Raw genomic sequence first — 20,876 nt, 5'->3', positions numbered from 1 at the left:
ATTGAAGTAGAGTTGATTTGCAATGCTGTGCCAATCTCTGCTGTACAGCAAAGTGACTCAGTTATACACATACAGACATTCTTTTTTTTTTACATTCTTTTCCATTATGGTTTATCCCAGGATATTGACTATAGTTCCCCGTGCTATACAGTAGGACCTTGTTGTTTATCTATTCTAAATATAACAGTTTGCGTCTGCCAACCCCAAACTCCCAGTCCATCCCTCTCCCTCCCTCCCTTCCCCTCGGCAACCACAGGTCTGTTCTCTATCAGGACACAGTCTTTTAAACCAAGGTGTGGCCCAAATCATCCAGGCTCTTTTGTTTTGTCCCTTGGACTCAGTGGCTGACAGTCTTGCTTTCATATTTGTCTCTGAAATGAGATGCCATTCATCCCCCGGTGTGCACTGACAGCCACGTGGACTGGCCACACAGGCCAGACACTGAGAATCAGAGGGAGAAGTAGGCAACACATCAGGCTCTTTCTCAAATGCAGACGGGACAGCAGCCGGTTCAAGGGGAGTCGCGTTTGCAGCAGAAGTGCCATAAAACTCTCCCCCTTCCTCCCCCTTCCTCGTACCCCTCCTTTTCCAAAACTCGCCGACTTAAGCAGACTCCCCTCAAGTTGCCGCTGGTCTCTCCTCTACACTTTGTTTGAAGATGTACAGAAAGCGTTAGCTGGACTGTGCAGTACGGCTCAGGCTGCATTCACCAGCAGAAAGATGCCCCCTTATTTGGCCTTCTTTCATTCAAGCTTTCTAAAAAGGGCTCTGTGAAGAGAAAGCCCTTTTGCAAGTGTAGTCTGTAGTCAGATGCTAACCAGACGCTCTTGGAATAATCCCTTGTCATTGCCTCATTGTGTGTTTCCTCTCTGGGCTTTAAAAGATGTACATTCAGGCCTACAAGACCAGTAATCTGCGAATGAAGATCATCAAGAATGACTTCCCCAGCCACCCTCTCTACCTGGAGGGGGCTCTGACCAGGAGCACCCACTACCAGCAGTACCAGCCCGTCATCACCCTGCGGAAGGGCTACACCATCCACTGGGACCAGACAGCCCCTGCCGAGCTCACCATCTGGCTCATCAACTTCAACAAGTGAGTGGGTGCCTGGCCAGGAGCAGTGTGACGTGGGGACAGCTGCTCTGGCTGAGCTCAAAGCATCCGTGATAACGAGGCCTCGTTGCAAAGCCCCGGGCTTCCCGCTCACAGACCCTCAGGCTCGCCCACGTCATCCCTGCACGAGGATGGATCTAGACGTGACATCACTCGGTGGTTAAGAATCAAAGACCTGGGTTGAGCCCCCGTTCTGGGCGTGGGTGACCCCGGGCAGGGCATCTCACCCCTGGGAACCTTAGTTCCTTCATCTAGGAGATGGGGATAGTCTTACTCCGCAGAGCTGCAATGGGGATCGAGTGGGACAGTGTTTGGCAGGCGTTTCACCCAGGACCTGGCTTTACGAAGGGCTCAGTACATGGTCAAAAATCCCTGGTGGCTCTTGTTACCATTTTATGGGGGGGGGGGGAAGGGGGCGGGAACAAGGCTCTGCGAGGTAGAGGGATTAAGCTGTGGGCATCTGGAGAGAGCTTCATGTATTTACATTCACGTATTTTCTATGCACGTCATTAACTTGCCACAGTAGTCCCGTGAGACAGACATTTATCAGTTGCAGAAAATGATACCCAAAGAGCTGAAATGGGCCCCACAGTCAGGCTGGACCAGGAAGGGGCTGAATCCAGGTCTTACAGATCCTGGCTCTTTCACTCCAGCCCTATTGAAAGAACGTTCATTTTTCTTTCCCCCAGCCAACGATCCACATAGAGCACCCAATGCAGGCCCTGGGGACGCCCCACTGACCCCTCTCATTCACTGCAGTCACCGTTTCTCCCTCTCTCCTTGAACACTTTGTGACGCAGTCATTACCAACAGCAAGCATTCTTTCAAAAATTCCCACTGAAAAGTGGAAGTGCCATTTGGTGGAGAACGCTTTGGTCTCTGGCCAAGGCACACGAGGAGGCCCTGTGGCCTGGACATCCTCGCTTGTAACCTGACTGCACTTCCGATTCTAGGGGCGACTGGATTCGAGTGGGGCTCTGCTACCCCCGGGGCACCACCTTTTCTATCCTCTCGGATGTTCACAATCGCCTGCTGAAGCAAACGTCCAAGACGGGCATCTTCGTGAGGACGTTGCAGATGGACAAAGTGGAGCAGAGCTACCCTGGCAAGAGCCACTATTACTGGGACGAGGACTCTGGGTGAGGAGCCCCCTCTTGGCTGCAGGAAAGTGGTCATTCTCATGCTGTCCCCCGGCCTTTCCAATAATCCTCAGACCTGCCATGCAGTTGGTGCTGGTTAACGTAGGATCCTTTCCTAGGCACTTCTATTCTCAGACAGTTTGTGCCATCCACCAATGACATTTTTAAAGCTGTGACGCTTTGGGAGTAAAGTAAGCACTCTGTTAATATACACATGGATTGTAGTGAATATACCTGTTTCAGGGGGGAAAAAAAAGTGAAAGGAGTGAATCTTAGAACTGAGAAAATGTGGTACAGGACCTCAATTCCGTACAACTCAGTCGGAGCAGATGATAGTATCCCTGATTTAGGGATGGGCAGGGACTTCCCCGGCGGCCCAGTGGTTGAGACTCCCCGCTTCCACTGCAGGGGACACAGGTTTGAGCCCTGGTTGGGGAACTAAGATCCCGCGTGCCGCGCAGTGTGGCCAAAAAAAAAAAAAAAAAAAATTAGATGGTCAAAGAAGGTACAGGATAGATAGGAATGCCTTGCTCCAGGGACACCGCACAAACTTGGCGCGGCTAGTTTTGAGCTCACGCCCATCTGTAACCAAAATCCTCCCCCTTTTGCTGAACTGCACTAGGTTCTATTCAGCAGCGATCTAATGGGGACAGACAGTGAGCTATTTGGTCGCCTCCCCTGAAAAGAGAGTATTCTGACATCTGCAGAACGCCAGCACGTCTCCAAAGCGGTAAAGCTGTTGCTAGCCAGCCCTCCGGGGACTAAGGGTAAAGGACTGTTTTATGGCCATTTTTTCCATTCTTGTAGTGAAATCAAGGGTAATGAGATAGATAGAAGATGCTTCGACATATCTATAAAGGTAGGGCTTTATCAGTTTGAGTAAAGGAAAATTCAAATTTGAAAGTCAGAAGCGTACGTAAAAATGTTGGGGGGCATCCCTGGTGGCGCAGTGGCTGAGTCCGCCTCCCGATGCAGGAGACGCAGGTTCGTGCCCCGATCCGGAAGGATCCCACATGCCGCGCAGCGGCTAGGCCCGTGAGCCATGGCCACTGGGCCTGCGCTCGCTCCGCAACGGGAGAGGCCACAGCAGTGAGAGGCCCGCGTACCGCAAAAAAAAATAAAATAAAAAAATAATAATGTTGGGGTTGGGGAAGCAGCAAGTAGCAGCCCTTTTCCCACATTAGTTCTAAGCCAGTGGTGGAGCAGGCACGACAGCAGGTGAGGAAGGAACTGTCTGTCCTACTGATGATGGAGCTGCCGGGGAACAGATCTTCCCAATGCTGTCCCCGAGTGCACCTACCCAGTCCCAGGCAGCCCTGAGCAACCGGGGCCCCCCGCTCAGAGCCCAACTCCCAAAACTTAGGGTGCAGGGGGAGCAGACCAGAGTCCGCCTCTCTACGGGCTGACCTATGTACCCCCATCCGGCAACCACACGAGTCACTCCACTTCCCCCGGGAAGACATCAGTGAGGGGACGGGCCGGGGCCAGGAGTGTTTAGAAAAACCCTTCCATGTGAAAACCAGAGGGGGAATGAAATATCCTTCATACAACAGCAGAAACGATCAATATTATGATTTTAAAAATGGTAATAAGGTGAAAGTCTTCATAGCACCCCCTGCGCGTGATTTCTTCTTTTACCGATAGGATCGTGAGAATTGGGATGTTGCAAAGGTGTGAATTTTTCAAACGGAAACGGCCACTGAACAAGTTGAACCTTTTTGATCAACGCATTTAAAAATTTGCGATTTTTCCCCTTTGCGCAGATCTTGCTGCTTAATTCAACCGTTTCGTTGGTAGCTTAGTCAGTCATACCTATTATTATGCTGTGCTTTAATTCAATGGTAGCCTTAGGGACTGTGGGCTGGGTTACAGGATGTCTGCTGCCTGTGCAAGAGCCCAGAGTCTTGGGCTTTGTGAATTCTTGGGCTGTTTTCATGACTTTTCTGCCTTACAAATGTGTTGCTCTTTCTTACATTCAGAGCACCTGCTTTCAGTGGCTACCTTCTATTCTGCTATGGCCTAGGACACTTGATAAACAGCTGGTTATAATTGGGGGTAAAATAAAAAGTAAGTGGGCTACAAGTGAAGGGGTCCCGAAGTGTGACATATACTTCACGCCCTGAGTCACCTCTGTAAATCCTTCAAGGTTAAAAAAAAACCACTCGGGTGATTTCATCTGTGTCCTGGAGTTTGCCAGATGCCACCTAAGCGAGGTATTGCTAAACTGTACGTAAGTGTAGTATTCAGGTGCACGGCCATCAGTAGGGCTGCTCTGTAATACTACCTGGTCACAGCCAGGATTGAGCCCAGGCTTACTGACGCCAGGGCTTCCCAGTCCAGCTGACTAGGACACATCCATGTCGAAGGTGAGGATTAGAGAGGGCAGCTGCTGTCTGGAAAATAAGGAGTGGGAGCTAGATGGTCTTCTAGTGCCCTCCAGTTTGGATAATTTGATATACCCTGACAGCGGGGAAACCTGAATACTGATAGTCTTGTGCAGAAGCCCTAGGAACAGTCTCTGGGTCTCTTTCCGGGATTTTGCTCATGACCTTGTCCCCTGGGGTGGCTTCTGACCTTGTGTGGGAGCCTCTGGTGGAGACATGATGACAGGCAGCGCTGAACGGGCTTCCTCCTAAGCAGCTCAAAGCTTCCCCCGCCCCATGCAGAGCATGGAATGCAGAGGAAGAAGCTCTGTTCTCAGCCGGGGCGAGACATCCCCCAGCAGTTCTTCCACATGAACACTATATTCCATTCAGGGGTTGCTTGACGTCAAGAAACGTAAAGCCACTCAAGTGAACTCAAACAAAGTGGAGGTGTTCCTGAGAGGGAAGCAGGGCATCTTCAGGAAGTCATCCCAGCTGGGCTTCCTGGGCTCCTGTGCTGAAAACAGCCAAGCCCTAGGGACCAGATGGCCCGCCCAGTTCTGCTTCCCACTTTCTCCTCACATTCACACACGTTCCCTTGGTGAGCATTTTCCTCACCAGGCACAGGGTTGGGATGGAAAATCCCAGCTCTGTCCCCTTTGTGCTGTGTGGTCCTGGCAAGTCACTTCACTTCTCTGAGCCATTGGGATCTGAGAAATTGGGATGATAACAGTGCCTGCTGGACTGGATTGTCTGAGGATTAAATGAGATAATATGTCAGTTTACGGCATGTGCATAGCATGGCATAGAGTACGTGCTCAGAAAATGAAAAGTGTCAGTGTTAGCTTTTTCTTCAATGCATTTGTTTTTAATTTCTCCAACCACATAAAACCTTGTGGTAGGACTTCCCAGGTAGCGTAGTGGTTAAGAATCCACCTGCCAATGCAGGGGACACGGGTTCGAGCCCTGGTCCGGGAAGATCCCACATGCCGCAGAGTAACTAAGCCCGTGAGCCACAACTACTGAGCCTGGGCCCTAAAGCCCACGAACCACAACTACCGAGCCCGCGTGCTGCAACTACTGAAACCCGCGTGCCTAGAGCCCTTGCTCCGCAAGACAAGCCACCGCAATGAGAAGCCCATGCACCGCAATAAAGAGTAGCCCCCGCTCTCCGCAACTAGAGAAAGCCCCCGCGCAGCAACGAAGACCCAACGCAGCCAAAAATAAATAAAATTAAAAACAAACCCCAAAAAACCTTGCGGTAGACACATCCATTTTGTAGGGCCCACCGGCTGTAATCACTGTGGCCAGCACGTAGTTCTGGGCAAATGCCTTTGGGGGAGGAGGGGTGGGGGAGGCGGGTGTGGACACCAAAGGGAACCACCCTCTCTGCTCCCGTGCACAGGCTGCTTTTCCTGAAGCTGAAAGCTCAGAACGAGAGAGAGAAGTTCGCCTTCTGCTCTGTGAAAGGCTGTGAGAGAATAAAGATTAAAGCTCTGATCCCAAAGAACGCCGGCGTCAGCAACTGCGCGGCCACAGCCTACCCCAAGTTCGCGGAGAGGGCCGTCGTGGACGTGCCGATGCCCAAGAAGCTCTTTGCTTCTCAGCTGGTGAGTGGCCGACAGCGAGCCCGGGCCCTCCGAGGGGGCCCAGACCCCATCAGCGTCCTCTCCAGACATCTGCTCCGCTCCTTAGACCGTCTCCCGTGACCGGGGGTCGGGGGCAGTGAGGGGGAAGACCACCCATCGGGCCGTACACTTGACTCCACAAACCTGACAGCCACACTGGGTTTTGTTTATTTTCCAGACGACCAAGGACCACTTCCTGGAGGTGAAGATGGAAAGTGCCAAGCAGCGCTTCTTCCACCTAATGAACGACTTTGCCTACATCGAAGTAAGCAACCCTCACCCCTGCCCAGAGGGGCTTTGCTCACTGAGACGTGGTGTTAGTTTCCTAGGGCTCTTGTCACAAATGACCGCAAACCCGGTGGCTTAAAACAACAGAAACTTATCCTCTCGCAGTTCACAAGCCAGAAGTCCCAAGTCAAGGTGCTGGTAGGGTTGGTTCCCCCTGGAGGCTCTGAGGGAGGGTCCGTTCCAGGCCTCTTCTAAGCCTCTGGTGTTGCCGGCAGCCCTGGATGTTCCTTGGCTGTAGCGGCGTTCCTCCAGCCTCTGCCTCTGTCTCACATGGTCTCTCCCCCATGTGTCCGAGCCTTACACCTCCCTCTGCCTGTAGTCCTTATAAGGACATCTGCCACTGGATTTAGGGCCCATCTGAAATCCAGGATGACCTCATCTCAAGATCCTTAACTTAATTACCTCTGCAAAGGCCCTAGTTCCAAATAAGGTCACTTTCACAGGTTGCAGTAGATGTATCTTTGGGGGAGGCCGTCATTCAGCCCACTACAGAGGTTTGCAAGGAACTGACTGAAGTGAGTTTTGTGCTTTGAAGAGCCGCACCGGTGACCTCTGTCTTCGGAGTCTGCGTGGGAACCCCCCGGGGCAGGAGAACCTCGGGGCTCTGCTGCCTTTGGGACCCCCTGCATCACACCGTGTGCTGCTTGTTGTCTGCAGGTGGATGGGAAGAAGTACCCGAGCTCGGAGGATGGCATCCAGGTGGTGGTAATTGACGGGAGACAAGGGCATGTGTTGAACCAAGCCACCTTCAGGACCGCCGTCCTGCAGGGCATCCCGCGGCAGCTCTTCAATTACGTGCTGGCCATCCCCGACAAGTGAGTGTGTGCCTCTGCGTCGGGGACTGGCCGATGGCGCCGCAGACCCCTGCCCGAGTCCCCCTCCCCGTCCCTGAGACCTTCAGCACAGTCCGGTCTGAGAAGGCTTGGGGAGTGTCCGCGGTCTGCCCACACATCCTGGGTGCTGGCTGGGAAGCTTCCCTGCCTGGTGCCTCTCCCTTTGGAGCCAGGGCCATGGTGAATGTAGGTCAGGCTGAGGCGGACGGTCTACCCAGCTACAAACGGGAAGCCTGCCCTGGCCCTGTGCCCCCATCATGACCCACTCTCGCGGCATGAGCTCATCCCCTCCCATACTTTCAATATGACCCAAATGCTGGTGGCTTTTGGGAATCTCCAGCCCAGATCTCCCTCTGAAACACCAGATACTTTTAATCCAACTGCAACTTGGACCATGCCACCTGGATGTCTCCTGGGGAACTGAATTCTCGTTTCTTTTTTTTTTTTTTTTTTTAACCCCCAAAACCAGTCACTCCCCTTTTCCACGTTTCGGTGAAACCATCATCTTCCATCCGGGCAGCTAGATGAGAGTCTGGGCATTGTGCTGGGGCCCTTGTCTTTCTTCTGTTTCGCCACCACCACGCCCTGTAACCACATCCTGTCAACCCTACCTGCATCGTTGCTCTCCTGCTAGGTATCCTCTGGCATCCTCTGCATCGCTGCTCTGTCTGGGGCCTCCCTGTCTGCCACCCACACCGTCGGCAGTCACCCGGCAGGCTCCCTTGTCCAGCCTCCCCCTCGCAAATCCACCCACCGTACTGGGGGGTCGAGCTTCTTAAATACATGTACCTCCTGTCCCCTTCCTAGAAATCTTTGGTAATTCCCCTTCCACCTTCCAAGTCTAACTCACGTATCACCTCTTTGGTGAGGTCTCTTCCAATCCAACCAAAAAGTTCTACCTACCCCCCGCACCCTTAGGACCAGTGGACATATCTACTCCCGCATCTAGGATATGGACTTCTTGATGTGGGGACCATATCTAACGCATACTTACATTCCTAGTATAATGGGTGGAGAATTCACTCCAAAGCCACGACCTGGCATAGCAGACAGTCTAAGCGCTTAACGTGGTACCTGTCATATAGGAGGTGCTTGGTAAATATTTACTGACGCAAACAAATGTACTACTTCCCAGACGCCGCGTGATGGGCGTGACTTGAACTGGGCTCGCACGTGAGATTCCAGAGAATGGGGTTTTGCTTAACCACCCTTGGTCTCCACTCTCTGCCCCCATCACAGGCTTCTTTAGCCTGACGTTTTCCCGTGCAGGTTCATACAGAAGGACCAGATGTGCCAGTTTGGGGAAATACATGATCACTTAGCGATTTTTAGTTTTCATGCCTTTTGGGGCCAAAGGACTTTTTCTGGAAATGAAACAGGATGCAGAAGCCTGGAATAAGAAACTGAAATGCGGAGCTGCTCTGTTTAGAAGCAGGGGTGAGAGGCGTGGGACTACCCCATGCAGGGCTGCTTTCAGCCCGTGCTGCGGCCCTGGTGCACCTTGCCAAGTACCTGGTGTGAGCCGTGCCCTGGGTTGGCACTGGGTACCCAGATAGGAATTGGGCGCCACCAGACCCCGCTCTGACCTCCGGGAAAGCGGCAGTGGATGGGGCAAGGCAGGTCCTGCCCCACTGTCACCGCAGGCCCAAGCCAGGCCGCTCCCCCTTCCACCCCCTCCACAGGGCCAGCCTTGCCCCAGGGTCCCAGGGCAAGAAGGAGGCCACTGCTCGCACCCAAACCTTCAGGGATGTTTCCCAGGGGCTGTCTCTGCCCAGCCACCCTGTGGGGACCTCCGTGCTGACAGGTCAGGGGCTTGGAGGGCATGAGATGCCCATACGAGACAGAGAGGGACACCTGAAGTGTGCAGGCAGCTCCTGGGTGCTGTCAGGAGGCTGGGCGCACGAGAAGCTCTGTCTCCCTGTCCCGCCCCTGGGAGCCCCGTCTGGAGGGCATGACCTTTGTTTGAGTCCAGCCCAGCAAGAAGGCTTAACTGAGCCAGAGGGACGTTAGCTTTTCTTCTGAACGGGAAAAGAGCCCGAATCCAAAGTTGAGGATGTGTTTGCGATGCTCCCTGTCTTCTTAACAGGCACAAATCCCTCTGCTTTCCTGAAGAGCCAGACGCAGTCCCCAGCTCGCTTCCCCTCTGTTCCTACTGCACCCAAGCTCTTTGCCTTTTAAGAGCTTGCCTTCTGCTCCCAATGGGACCCAAATGGGGGTAACAACAGCTTCCAGAATCCTATACAGTTCTTCCATGTCTGGACTGTGGTCTGTGGTTATAGGATTCCTCTGAGCTGCAAACTAGAAGCCCCAGTCGGGCCTCTGCCCCTGTTTCTATTCCTGGGGGAAGTGTGCACTTCCTGCCGTCTGGTCCAGCAGGCTGAGTCTGCCACCACGACGGCGGCTGTTTTCCCAGCACTTTGGCCTGAATGCAACCAGGGCAGGGGAATAGAGACTCTTTGCTCCCAAGCTGGGCTTTTGCAAGTCAGGACCTTCAGGCTGGGCATGCCCACTGCTCCAGGCCTCTGCCTCCACCCAGGCACCAGGCACGGCTTCCCCTTTGGCAGGTCCTCTCAGATACTCGGTAACTATTTGCCTCCATCACCCGCTTTGTAAAATGGAACGGTAACACCGTCCTGCCTGAGTGGAGAGGGAGGATGTGAACCTAAGGGGTTAACCCTCCTCCGAGCACAGGGTGACTCCCCACTCTGGCTTCTCCCAGCACCATGTCTCCATCTTGTCCTGCTCAAACAGGGTTTGCGTATTTAAGTGAAGAGATGCGTGCTGCGGTCGTTTGTGTGCCCGGCCCCGTCGTAGGTGCTGGCCCCCAGATGGGGTGCTCTGCGTACCTGCTCTGTCCTCTGTGGGGACAGACAGGGAGCAGCAGGGAGCCGAGAGCAGGCGCAGAGAAGGCCACGGGCACCAACCGCAGCCAGATGTGTGGGAGGGCGTTCAGGATGTGGGTCATCACATGGAAAGAGCTGGTCAGCTCGGCACGCGGGAGGGGCTGCCCTTCCCCAGTCCCTGGCGGGCCTCTGGGCACTGCTAGCTCGAGTCCCACCAGGCACAGTCCAGCATCCCTCCCAGGGAACCCCCGCATCCAGCTTGTCGTCGAGTCCTCTCATCCATCCCTTCTTGTTCAGCTCCATAGTTCTCATGGCATCGAAGGGAAGATACGTCTCCAGAGGACCGTGGACTCGAGTGCTGGAAAAGCTCGGGGCAGACAAGGGCCTCAAACTGAAAGGTAAGGGGTGTAGACGGGGCCTTACCCTGACCGTGAATCCAGATGCCCAGTGTGCAGGCTGCTGCTACCCGCTGCTGAGACCAGACCACTTTCCCCCCAAACCTGGGTGGGGTCTCAGAATCCTCAACACAACTAGCGGTCTGCAGGTGTGTGTGGGCAAGAGGCCACCTTGTCCCCATCCCTGCCCCGCAGCAACAGCATTCCAACTTGTGACCAGACACCGGAAGGAAACTGCTCGAGCTGCTCCCCTGTCGACTCAGCCGGTGGCCCTTTTTTTTTTTCCCACAAAAGTATCAGCAGAAAAGTGGCTCAGTTTGACCCTCCTACCCAGTTCCTGCTACTCCAATCGGCCAGGGGCCCTACGTCTTCTGCAGCTTCCCAGCTCACGGCCAGCATTTGCACAGCCCTTTGCAGTTGGCAAAGCTCTCATTTGAGGATCTCACTTGAGAATCAAGGTCACACGGCTCTTCTGCCATAAAGCCTGGCACGGACCCCTCAGGGAAGACGCCAGCCAGGACAGAAATGTCAGCATTTTATTATCGTCACCGCAGACTGTGATGGGAGAGTCCTGGGGGAGGTCGAGAGGCGAGGCTGAGCAACCCTCCAGATAGATAATAATGATAATGTCCGTTGTAGTCACCATGTAATGCTCAGCCTTGCACCTTGCTGAACATCCAATAACGACCTCAGTTATTCATTAATAACCTGTGTGACAGGTACTGCTATTTCCACTTAAGGTGAAGAAACAGAACTAGTTAAGTAATTTAAGGTTAGAATTTGGATCCTTATTTTTTCGAATCCAAAGCCAGCCATCCTTAGTGGCCATGCCATCCTGACTGCAAAACACATCAAGGCTAGCAGCCTATCTATCATATGGGACGCTTATCCCAGGCAGCTCTCAGAGAAAAATCAGGAACAGTGAAAGTCCTTCAAACGAGCCAAAAGAGAACACAAGGAAAATAGAAGCATCTTCTCCAGCCTGGTCCTGAAAGCATTTGGGGGCCTCTGTCCTTTAAATTCAGACCCTGCTGCCAAAAGTTGAACATAAAGGTGACATACGTCAAGGGACACTTTCCCAGTGGTGATGGGTGTGTGCTGCCTGCCAGGCTGGGCCGTTCCTGAGTGTAGACATGGATCCCCAAGTCCCTCGGACGGGGTCGAGCTCTGGGCCGTGAGCCAGAGGGCCCTGCGTGGGGCTCGGGAGTCTAGAGTTCTGGTCTGGGCTCCACCATCTACTAGGTGCCCTTGGGCAAATTCCTCCACTTCTCAGAAATCCCTTCTAAAGCCACAGAATGTTGGAGCTGGGGCAGAAGTCTCGTAGATGCATGCCATTATTTGACAGGGAACACGGGGCTTCAGAGATGGGCAGAGACTCGCTGCTAATTGTAGGGTCAGCTCAAAGGTGGCTGGGGTTCCTGGGAGGTCTCCTGTGGGAACCAGAGAGCACTCTGCACAGGTGGCTGGGAGGCTCAGGTGAGACCCTGGTTGCCCCGTACAAACCAATGCCAGGTACCACCAGTAACCAGCCACAAAGCTCTTCCCGGGGGGCGGACAGTCCAGTGTGGCTAGAGGAGGGGGTGCCTGGTACAGGCAGGGGAATGGCGATGGGGAAGCCTGGAAGGTGGTGGCATATAGCCATGCTCTCGTGAAGTTTCTGCTCATGTGACGTCACTGCTTTTCAGAGAAAATGGCATTCGTTGGCTTCAAGGGCAGCTTCCGGCCCACCTGGGTGACCCTGGACACCGAGGACCACCATGCCAAAATCTTCCAAGTTGTGCCCGTCCCCGTGGTGAGGAAGAAGAAGCTGTGAGGACCGCTGCCACCTCAGCGCTGCCCTACAGTGGACTCTGACGGTGGACTCCCGGCAGCCGCCTGGGGCAGCCTGGCTGGTCCCCCAGCCCCTGTCCAGCAGCTGCCGGGGAAGGCCACGTGTCAGCCCTGATGGGCCAAGGGGAGGGTATCAGAGACCCCTGGTGCTGTCACCTGCCCTCACTCAAGTGTCTACCTGCAGCCCCAGGGGCAGTGTTGCTGATGCTGGAAACCTTCTCTTTCCTGCAGCCTCTTGGGTGCTTCTCTCCTATCTGTGCCTCTGCGGTGGGGTGGGGTGTGTGTGTGTGTGTGTGTGAGGACCGTACGAGGAGACCTGCGCTGCGCTGGCAGCAAAAGTCCACTTTGGCGGGAGCTCTGCCCCAGCTGGGAGGCAGCCTGGAGGGGGTGCTGGGTCGTCCACAGATCGCCATGCTCTCCAGCACGCACGTTAGGGTGGTCGGTGTAGGAGGAAGAGTCCTGGTCCTAAGGAAATCTTCATTCCTGTAAGCAAGAACCAACCTGCGCGGGATTCGGAGCTGGCGTGTAGACCGGGATTCCGTCTTCCGTTCACCAGGATGGAACCGGCTACCCTCGGAGAAAGGCGAGCCTGCCTCTGGAGGGGTCCAACCTCTCAGGAGGCTTTGGCACCCAGGTTGGGAGTTGGACTAGGTGACTTTTAAAGGTCCTTTCAGTTCTGAGATGCCAGTACTGCGATGCTGTGGCTTTTCACATTGTGCCCGGAGCCCAGCAATAGGGGAGAACGTTCCTTCCAGCCAACATCCATGATGCTGGGTGCTCCGGGCGTACAGGAGGGAGCGGTGAGAAGCATTGCCTAAGGCAAGGGGCTCGCAGTCTGGTGGAACAGGTGGTTGGGCGTGTGTACCTCTGATGCCAAGCGGAGAAAGCCAAGAGAGGTAAAGAGGAGGCCAGAGGCAGTTCCCGGAGGGAAAGAGCTTATGCGCTCGGGTGGTCAGGAAGCTTCCTGCAGTAACGAAGGGCAGGGGCATTTGGGTGGGCGGAGATGAGGCAGCCTCTGGAGTGGTTCCTGCCCACATCTGCCGAAGATGGGTGACTTCAAGGTCGCCCTTTGCCCTCGACTTGCTGGCCACCCGTAATAGAGAAGCGGGCATCAGAGGGGGTGATGGGCTGAGCTCATTATGGCCAGAGCACTGGGTCAGCTGGTCCACCAACCACTCCAAGAGGGGGTGGAGTCAAGTCGAGAAAGGGGAGCTCCTGCATCGGGGGCCCTGAGAGCCCTCGCGGAGCCCCACACGGACACACTCACACCTCAGTGAGCCTGGGGTTTCAGAGCTGGAAAGGACCTTAGGAAACACCTAGTCCAAAGCCTTCGTTGTATGGATGGGACACATGAGACCCCAAGCTGGGGAAGAACCACACGGCCAGGGCAGGGCCAGGACGGGAGCCCCACTCTCCGCACTTACTGCCACACCACACTGCCTCAACAGCCGGCCTGACTGGCCTCGCGAGACGGGGGCAAGTCCCCTTGAAGGGAAAAAAGATCAGAATAGAAAAGAGAGTTGGCCGATGACTGTTTCTCTCCTGGTCCTCTGCTCGCACAAGGGCGCCCTCCTCTGGGCTGTGGAGGTCCTGCAGCCTCCGCTTAGCTCAAACTACCTGCCCTGCCGAGCCGGCGCCCAGCAGCTGCGGTCACTGCACTGGTGCTACCTGCTTCTGTAGGTCTGCAGGCGCGCCCAGCAGACACGTTTTCGGTGAGCCAGCTAGGTGGCTCCGGGATCTGAAGAGCTTTGGGTCCACCCCAGGCCCTCTCAGTCACTGCCTAATAACCTGCTCTCTCCCTTGCCCACCTTGGAGAGAGCCAGCAGAGCTTCCAGAGAAAGAAAACTCTATCTGTGGCTTATACTCCCTCATGAGACACCAGGGTCGCTCTGGGTCTCGTCCCCTTTCCTGCCCCGACCACAAATTCTTTCCTTCCTTGGCACCATCTGCCCAGCTGCAGCCAATGAGACTCGGCCCAAGAGTTCACTGCCCAGGTTGAGCCAGTTGCCAAAGAGGTCTCCCCCACTAGACAGGTCTTTCGCTGCTAGGACGTGACAGTGGGGCTCTGCCGCTTAAGACTTGGCAGCTTCAAAGGCCCGGGTCCCAGGAAGGACCTCTTCCAGGCAGGTCAGAGGCCATGGGGAGGAGAGTTCAATGACCTCGTGTTCTTCTTGTCTATAGTTCTGTTGAGTTTTCCTAAACTCTTAATGCAAGGGTCTCATACTGTGAACCACTTAGGATGTGATCACTTCAGATGGCCAGGAATGTTGACTGTCTTTGGTTCAGTTCATGGAAAAAAAAATATCTATTTGAAAATCCTCAGAGTTGTACATATGTCTAACAGTGCAGATCTGTGCATAAAACTTTCCTTCCTAAACCATTCACCAAGAGCCCGTGTCTGGGCATGTTCTTGGTAGCACAAATTTTCTTACTGCTTAGAAAATTGTTCTTGTTGTTCTGTTTGTAAGCCTCAAAATGAGTTAGGCCTTTAAAAAACAAAAAAAAAAACACTCCTCTGAAATGCTTGTCTTTTTCCTGTTGCCGAAATAGCTGGTCCTTTTTCGGGAATTAGATGTATAGAGTGTTTTGTCTGTAAACATTTCTTGTAGGCGTCACCACGAACAAAGATATATTTTCTATTTATTTATTCTGTGTGCACTTCGAGAAGTCATTGTCAGAGAAATGAAGAATTGTCTTAAATGTCATGTTTGGGGATGTCCTTTGGACCACTTGAAAGGGGTGTGCCCAGGGCCTTCTGCTTGCAGCAGGGGATATCGGCTCTGGTTTAGAAGATCTTGCTGTACCATAGTAAACATACAAAGGATATCATCCACCTGTCTGCTTGTTTTGTTTTCCATTAAAGTGGGCCTCATTTTAAGCCAGAGAGCTACAGAAAATAAGACTGAGGAAATCTCCCTTTGCATCTGCCTCTCACTTCCAAGAACTATTCATGTGTCAGAGTCCTATCTTGTCCTGCCCTAAGGGGGCGCCCACGAGAGCAGGTGGAGATGGTCCTAGGAGAGCGAATATGTCGTTCATGTGGCCGGCCGCATCCAGGATGGACTACGTCCTTCTTACTCCTAAGCCATCAGTAAGCTGTCAGGGCAGCACCCTCTCCGAGGGGAAGCCAGGGGTCAGCAGTCTGGACTCGAAGCCAGACTGTTTCTTCCTCATGGGCACAGTTTGGTCAGAGGCCAAACACGGTATCTGAGAAGAATGTGGAGACTGAGGTGGAGAAATAGGTCCAAATCAAACTGCCAGACAACAGGGGCAGAAGCACCTGGGCAGAGGTGAGAGGGGCTCGGGGGGCCTGGAGAGGAGAAAGTGAGAAGCTTAGAACGGGGTGAACTGGGAGGGTCTTAGAGCTGTGCTCTCCAGTAAGGCAGCCACTGGCCACATGAGGTCACCTACATTGAAATTAAGTAAAATGAAATACAAATACAAATTCAGTTCCTTGGCTGTACTAGCTACATTTGAAGCGCTCAATAGTGCACATGTCTAGTGGCTACCATACGGGACAGGGAAGATGTAAAATATTTCCATCAACAAAGCAAGTTCTTCTCTTAATGATTTCCAGGAAGCTTCTGGGGCTCATACACTGGACTTTTAAAAAAATCTATGCTCCTAATATATGTGTGTGTGTGTGTGTGTGTGTGTGTGTGTGTGTGTGTGTGTGTGTTCAGTCCACTTAAAGCGGCTGGCACCAGATTGGTGCTATCAAATTGTCAATAAACAAATGCAGTCGTCTCTCGGTAACCACAGGGGATTGGCTCCAAGACCTCCATGGATACCAAAATCCGAGGATACTCAAATCCCTTACAGTCTGCCCTCTGTTTCTGTGGGGTCTGCATCCGGGAATTCAACCAGCCTCTGACTGTGTAGTACTTTCCACCCGCGGCTGGTTGAATCTGCGAACACAGAACCTGCGGATATGGAGGGCCAGCTTGTCCACCTGACAGAGCAGCCTGAGCACCCTAGGTCAGTGTGCAGTGGAAGGCGCACGGCCCCTGCCCTCAAGAACCTTCACCTGGAGGGAACATTCGTTCAACAGCTACTGTCGGGCACTTGCTCTGTGCCGGCGCATCACAGAGGAGCATAAAGGAGCGCCGTGGGGACCCCGTAATCCGCACGCCCAGCGAGTGGTGTGGCAGAGCTCCGGGTGCAGGGAGGAATTGTCAGCTGGAGTGGTCAGGGGTCAGGGAGCAGAGGTGGGCTGGAGTCAGCTTGGGAGACAGGGTCAGACGAGGGATGGGGCCTTTTCGTAAGAGGCACAGCCTGTGGGCAGGGAAAGTAACCAGAGGTGTGGACTTGAGGACAGCCGGGCTTAAACCAGAGAGCAATCCTGAGAGGGAAGATGGGTTGGCCAGACATTGGGCAGGTTTTAGGGAGCCCTGGATTTGACTGTGGGAGGGGGTCCCTCGTGACGCCTCCACCAGCAGTTTCGCTGCTTGAGTGAGTGCACAGCCCGCTGGTTCAGTCGGCGAAGTCAAAAAGGCATTTGGGAGGATTGGGAGACCAGGCTCAAAGGAAGTGTTGGTTGAGCAACAGGAGACTGTAGCCAGCTCAGCACACGGAGCAAGAGATAGCCCAGAGTGGAGAGAGGATGGACTTGGGGCCCCTCCCACACTTGTCTCTTCAACAGTCACCAGACGCCCAGGGGAGTCACTGCCAGGCTGTTACGTGACAAGGGGAGCACACCTAGCCCCTGTCTGCATGGAGACAGCCATAAAAATATGGAAGCAACCTAAGTGTCCATTGACAGAGGAATGGATAAAGAAGATGTGGTACATATATACAATGGAATATTACTCAGCCATAAAAAAGAACGAAGTGATGCCACTTGCAGCAACATGGATGGACCTAGAGATTGTCATACTAAGTGAAGTAAGTCAGAAAGAGAAAGACAAATAGCATATGCTATCACTTACATGTGGAATCTAAAAAAATAGCACAAACGAACTTATTTACAAAACAGAATCAGACTCACAGACATAGAAAACAAATTTATGGTTACCAAAGGGGAAGCGGCAGAGGGATAAATTGGGAGTGTGGGATTAACAGAGGCACAGTACTATATATAAAATAAACAACAAGGGCTTACTGTATAGCACAGGGAACTGTATTCAATATCTTGTAACAAACTATACTGGGAAAGAACTGAAAAAGAATATAGATATATATGTGTATAAACAAATCACTTAGCTGTACACCTGAAACAAGCACAGTATTGTAAATCAACCATACTTTAAAAAAAGAAAAGAGAGGAAGGTAGGAAGTTCAGAAGAGTGGAGTATGCTCTGGGGGTTCCCCTCTCTTACGGGCTCATCCCTAAGCAAGTGAGGGGGGCCGACAGAACCCCTCATGGGGAGACCGGGAGTATCTGCAGTAGGAAGAGACTGACAGTTTACTTCTCAGTGCTCGCTGAGCCCCTAGACTCACAGGCCACCCGACCACTGCCAGAGCTGGGGATGAGAATTCTCTGGTGTCTTACTTCCCTGTCATTTGGGAGAGTAGAGGCTGAAGGTGCCTCTGCCCCCGTCCTGGGGTGACAGAAGGTGGATGCAGGCTGGAGCTGCCCAAGGTTCCCAGGAGAACAGTCTCTGGGTAAATGCCCCTCCACCCGCTGGCTGGGTAAGGATGCGTGAGGTTTCCATGCATCAAGAGCACATCATGCAGGGACTTCCCTGGCGGTCCAGTGGTTAAGACTCCGAGCTTCCACGGCAGGGGGTGTGGGTTCAATCCCTGGTTGGGGAACTAAGATCCCACAAGCCATGCAGCCAAAAAATGAATTAAAAAAAATTTTTTTTTTTTTTAAAGAGCACATGTGGAGCTCAGCACAAGTAAGCTAGCTTGAAGGGACCCTGCCCCAAACAGCTGTCTGCTCAGGTGAAGGGATACCTGGCAGAAAGAGGCTATGGGGCATCTCCAAAGGCAAGAGCTGAAAAAGGAAGAGGCGCCACCCGTATTCAGCTGGGAAACGTATTGCTCAGATCCAAGTGGGTAAGGGAGTATTTGGGAAGAAACCAGAAGACATCCCGTGCCAAAGAGCCATAACACCTGCCATAACAGAGAGCACTTAAGGACAGTTTGCAATAGCACAAATTACTGAAGACTTTTTACCCCTTTTCCTCTAATCCCCCCCTCTCTGTGCCCCAAGCCGGTAGGAGCCAGCAGGAATGGGGAATGATGGGAGAAGTGGAGTGGGAAGCAAGGCGGAAGCAGAGAAAAAGAACAGGCCCATTTCTCCACCCCCAACTCCCCTGCAGGGGCTCAGACAGGGCCCAAGCAGGTGGAGAGCAGGTAAACTCGCTTTAGGGGCAGGAAGAGAGAGCCCTGGTTTTTAGCCTTTGCTGATGTCCATGGTGTAAATACTCTCATCGGCCAATTTCCAGCTACAGTGGTTTCATAGCCAGATCCCAAGATTCCTATTTAACCACTGGTTCTGCAAGCTGGTACCTGCTGGCTTCAGCAAAGGAGTTGAAGGAGGCGCTGAGAAAAAAGACAGCTCTGCTAGTTTGTATCCTTCAAAATCATCTCCTTCAACAAAACAATTACAAGGAGTGGAAGGGAAGAGTATGAGGTTTATACTCCCCTGGAAAGTATCATGTCGACTCCCTTAGAAGAAGGAAGCTGCTCAAACAGAGTTTTGCTTGTTTATAGCTCTTAAACAGATCTTTTTTTCCCCTTCCGACTCTAGAGGGAAAACACTACACCAGGTTGAATACTACTACAATGTTGGGTATGGAGAACCTCTCCTAAGCAAAACCCCAAAGGCGAAATCACCAAGATTCGTTCATAGGATGACATAAAATTATGAAAATTTAAAATTGTAAATAAGTAAATTGAGGAAATGAGTTTAAAAAGACCAAAAAACCCAACTGCCACTTTTGAAGAGCCTGGAGCAAAAGCAGGGGGCTGTGCATGCGCCCTGAACACACCACCACCTAAGGGGTGGGCAAAACACCTAAGCCACCCCCCTGGCCCGACCCCTGGACACACCCCTACCCTCACCTCATATAAGGAAAAAGCTTGCCCCCCCTCGGGGAGCGAGGAAACAAGGGAACCTGCCGTTTGTTCTCACTCCCCAGCTGCAGCAGGGCCCCAATAAAGCCTTGCCTGAGTTTTTTGTCTGGCCTCTGATCAATTTCTACTGTTTGGGGAAGGCCAAGAACCCTGGTTGGTAACACACGTTTGCAAGGCCAGGATTATGGCTGGATTATGCTTCTTGTTGGGGGTCCCTGAACTTTATTCACATAATTTGCAAATGGTCCCTTCATTAAAGGATTGGTACGATGCCATCTGCTTTCTACTGGGATTCTGCCGATATTTTATATATGAGACATTCTTACAAAGCAGTAAAGGGAGGGTGGGGAACACCAAAAGAAAACAGGAAGGTGTCAATTCACAGAAAAAGTATACAAATGGGAAATAAATATATGTATTTAAAAATTCAGCCTCACAGCAGTGTAAAGCAACTACTCCAATTGAAACAAAGAAAGAAAGAAAGAAAGAAAGAAAGAAAGAAAGAAAGAAAGAAAGAGAAAGGAAGGAAGAAACTTTAGTCCGAGGTGGGGGGGAAATAAAAAAATAAAATAAAAGAGTCTCTAGTTAGAAAAAAAAAAATTCAGCCTCATTGGTAATTATAAGATGCAAACTGAAACAACAGGGAGATAATATTAATCACCTATCAAACTGAAAATACTGCAAAGAATGCTACAAGGCAAGAAGAAACAGACATTCTTAGATGAGGACAGAAAAATAATTTGGTGCATCTTTTCCATAAAGCAATTCTGTACCATGTAAAAGTGAATGGAAAATATGTGCAGACTTTGGCTCCAAAATTCTGCCCAAGAATTTATCTCAAGAAAGAGCTGGGACTTCCTTGGTGGCACAGTCGTTAAGAATCCACCTGCCAACGCAGGGGACATGGGTTCAATCCCTGGTTCGGGAAGATCCCACATACCACGGAGCAACTAAGCCCACGCACCACAACTACTGAGCCCACAAGCCACAACTATTGAACCCGCGCGCCTAGAACCCATGCTCTGCAACAAGAGAAGCCACAGCAATGAGAAGCCCACGCACCGCAGCAAACAATAGCCCCCTCTTGCTGCAACTAGAGAAAGCCCGCGCACAGCAATGAAGACCCAACGCAGCCAAAAATCAGCCAATAAAATTAATTAATTGATTGATTTTTTTAAAAAAGAAAGAGCTTACAGCAGTGCACAGCATTTGTGACAAGGATATTCACTGCAGCATTTTATATGATAATGCAAACTTTGAAACAATCTAAATAGTCAGCAATCAGACTGGCTGCATCGAGATACAGTCCCTTTCCCAAAATGAAGATTAAAAATGTTGAAATGTTGATAATTATGAATGCTGGGTGATAAGGAACAGAATTCATTACACCACTCACTCTAGTTGCATGTTTGTGTGTACAT

At 52.2% G+C, this 20,876-nt stretch overlaps 1 protein-coding gene across 1 annotated transcript in view; it reads left to right on the top strand.

Annotated features, from left to right (window-relative positions):
- CEMIP (cell migration inducing hyaluronidase 1) overlaps positions 1-12,415 on the top strand; it is a 70,982-nt gene extending 58,567 nt beyond the window's left edge. The window contains exons 22-28 of the mRNA XM_065872131.1: positions 884-1,095; positions 2,067-2,252; positions 6,021-6,225; positions 6,422-6,508; positions 7,189-7,346; positions 10,505-10,605; positions 12,288-12,415. Of these exons, the coding sequence (XP_065728203.1) occupies positions 884-1,095; positions 2,067-2,252; positions 6,021-6,225; positions 6,422-6,508; positions 7,189-7,346; positions 10,505-10,605; positions 12,288-12,415 (1,077 nt within the window). The remainder of the gene's footprint in view (positions 1-883; positions 1,096-2,066; positions 2,253-6,020; positions 6,226-6,421; positions 6,509-7,188; positions 7,347-10,504; positions 10,606-12,287) is intronic.
- The last annotated feature ends 8,461 nt before the right edge of the window (positions 12,416-20,876 follow it).

The sequence above is a fragment of the Phocoena phocoena genome, chromosome 2 (genome assembly GCF_963924675.1).
Source record: "Phocoena phocoena chromosome 2, mPhoPho1.1, whole genome shotgun sequence".
In the NCBI taxonomy this organism is placed as follows: Eukaryota; Metazoa; Chordata; class Mammalia; order Artiodactyla; family Phocoenidae; genus Phocoena; species Phocoena phocoena.
This window is presented reverse-complemented; position numbering and strand designations above follow the sequence as displayed.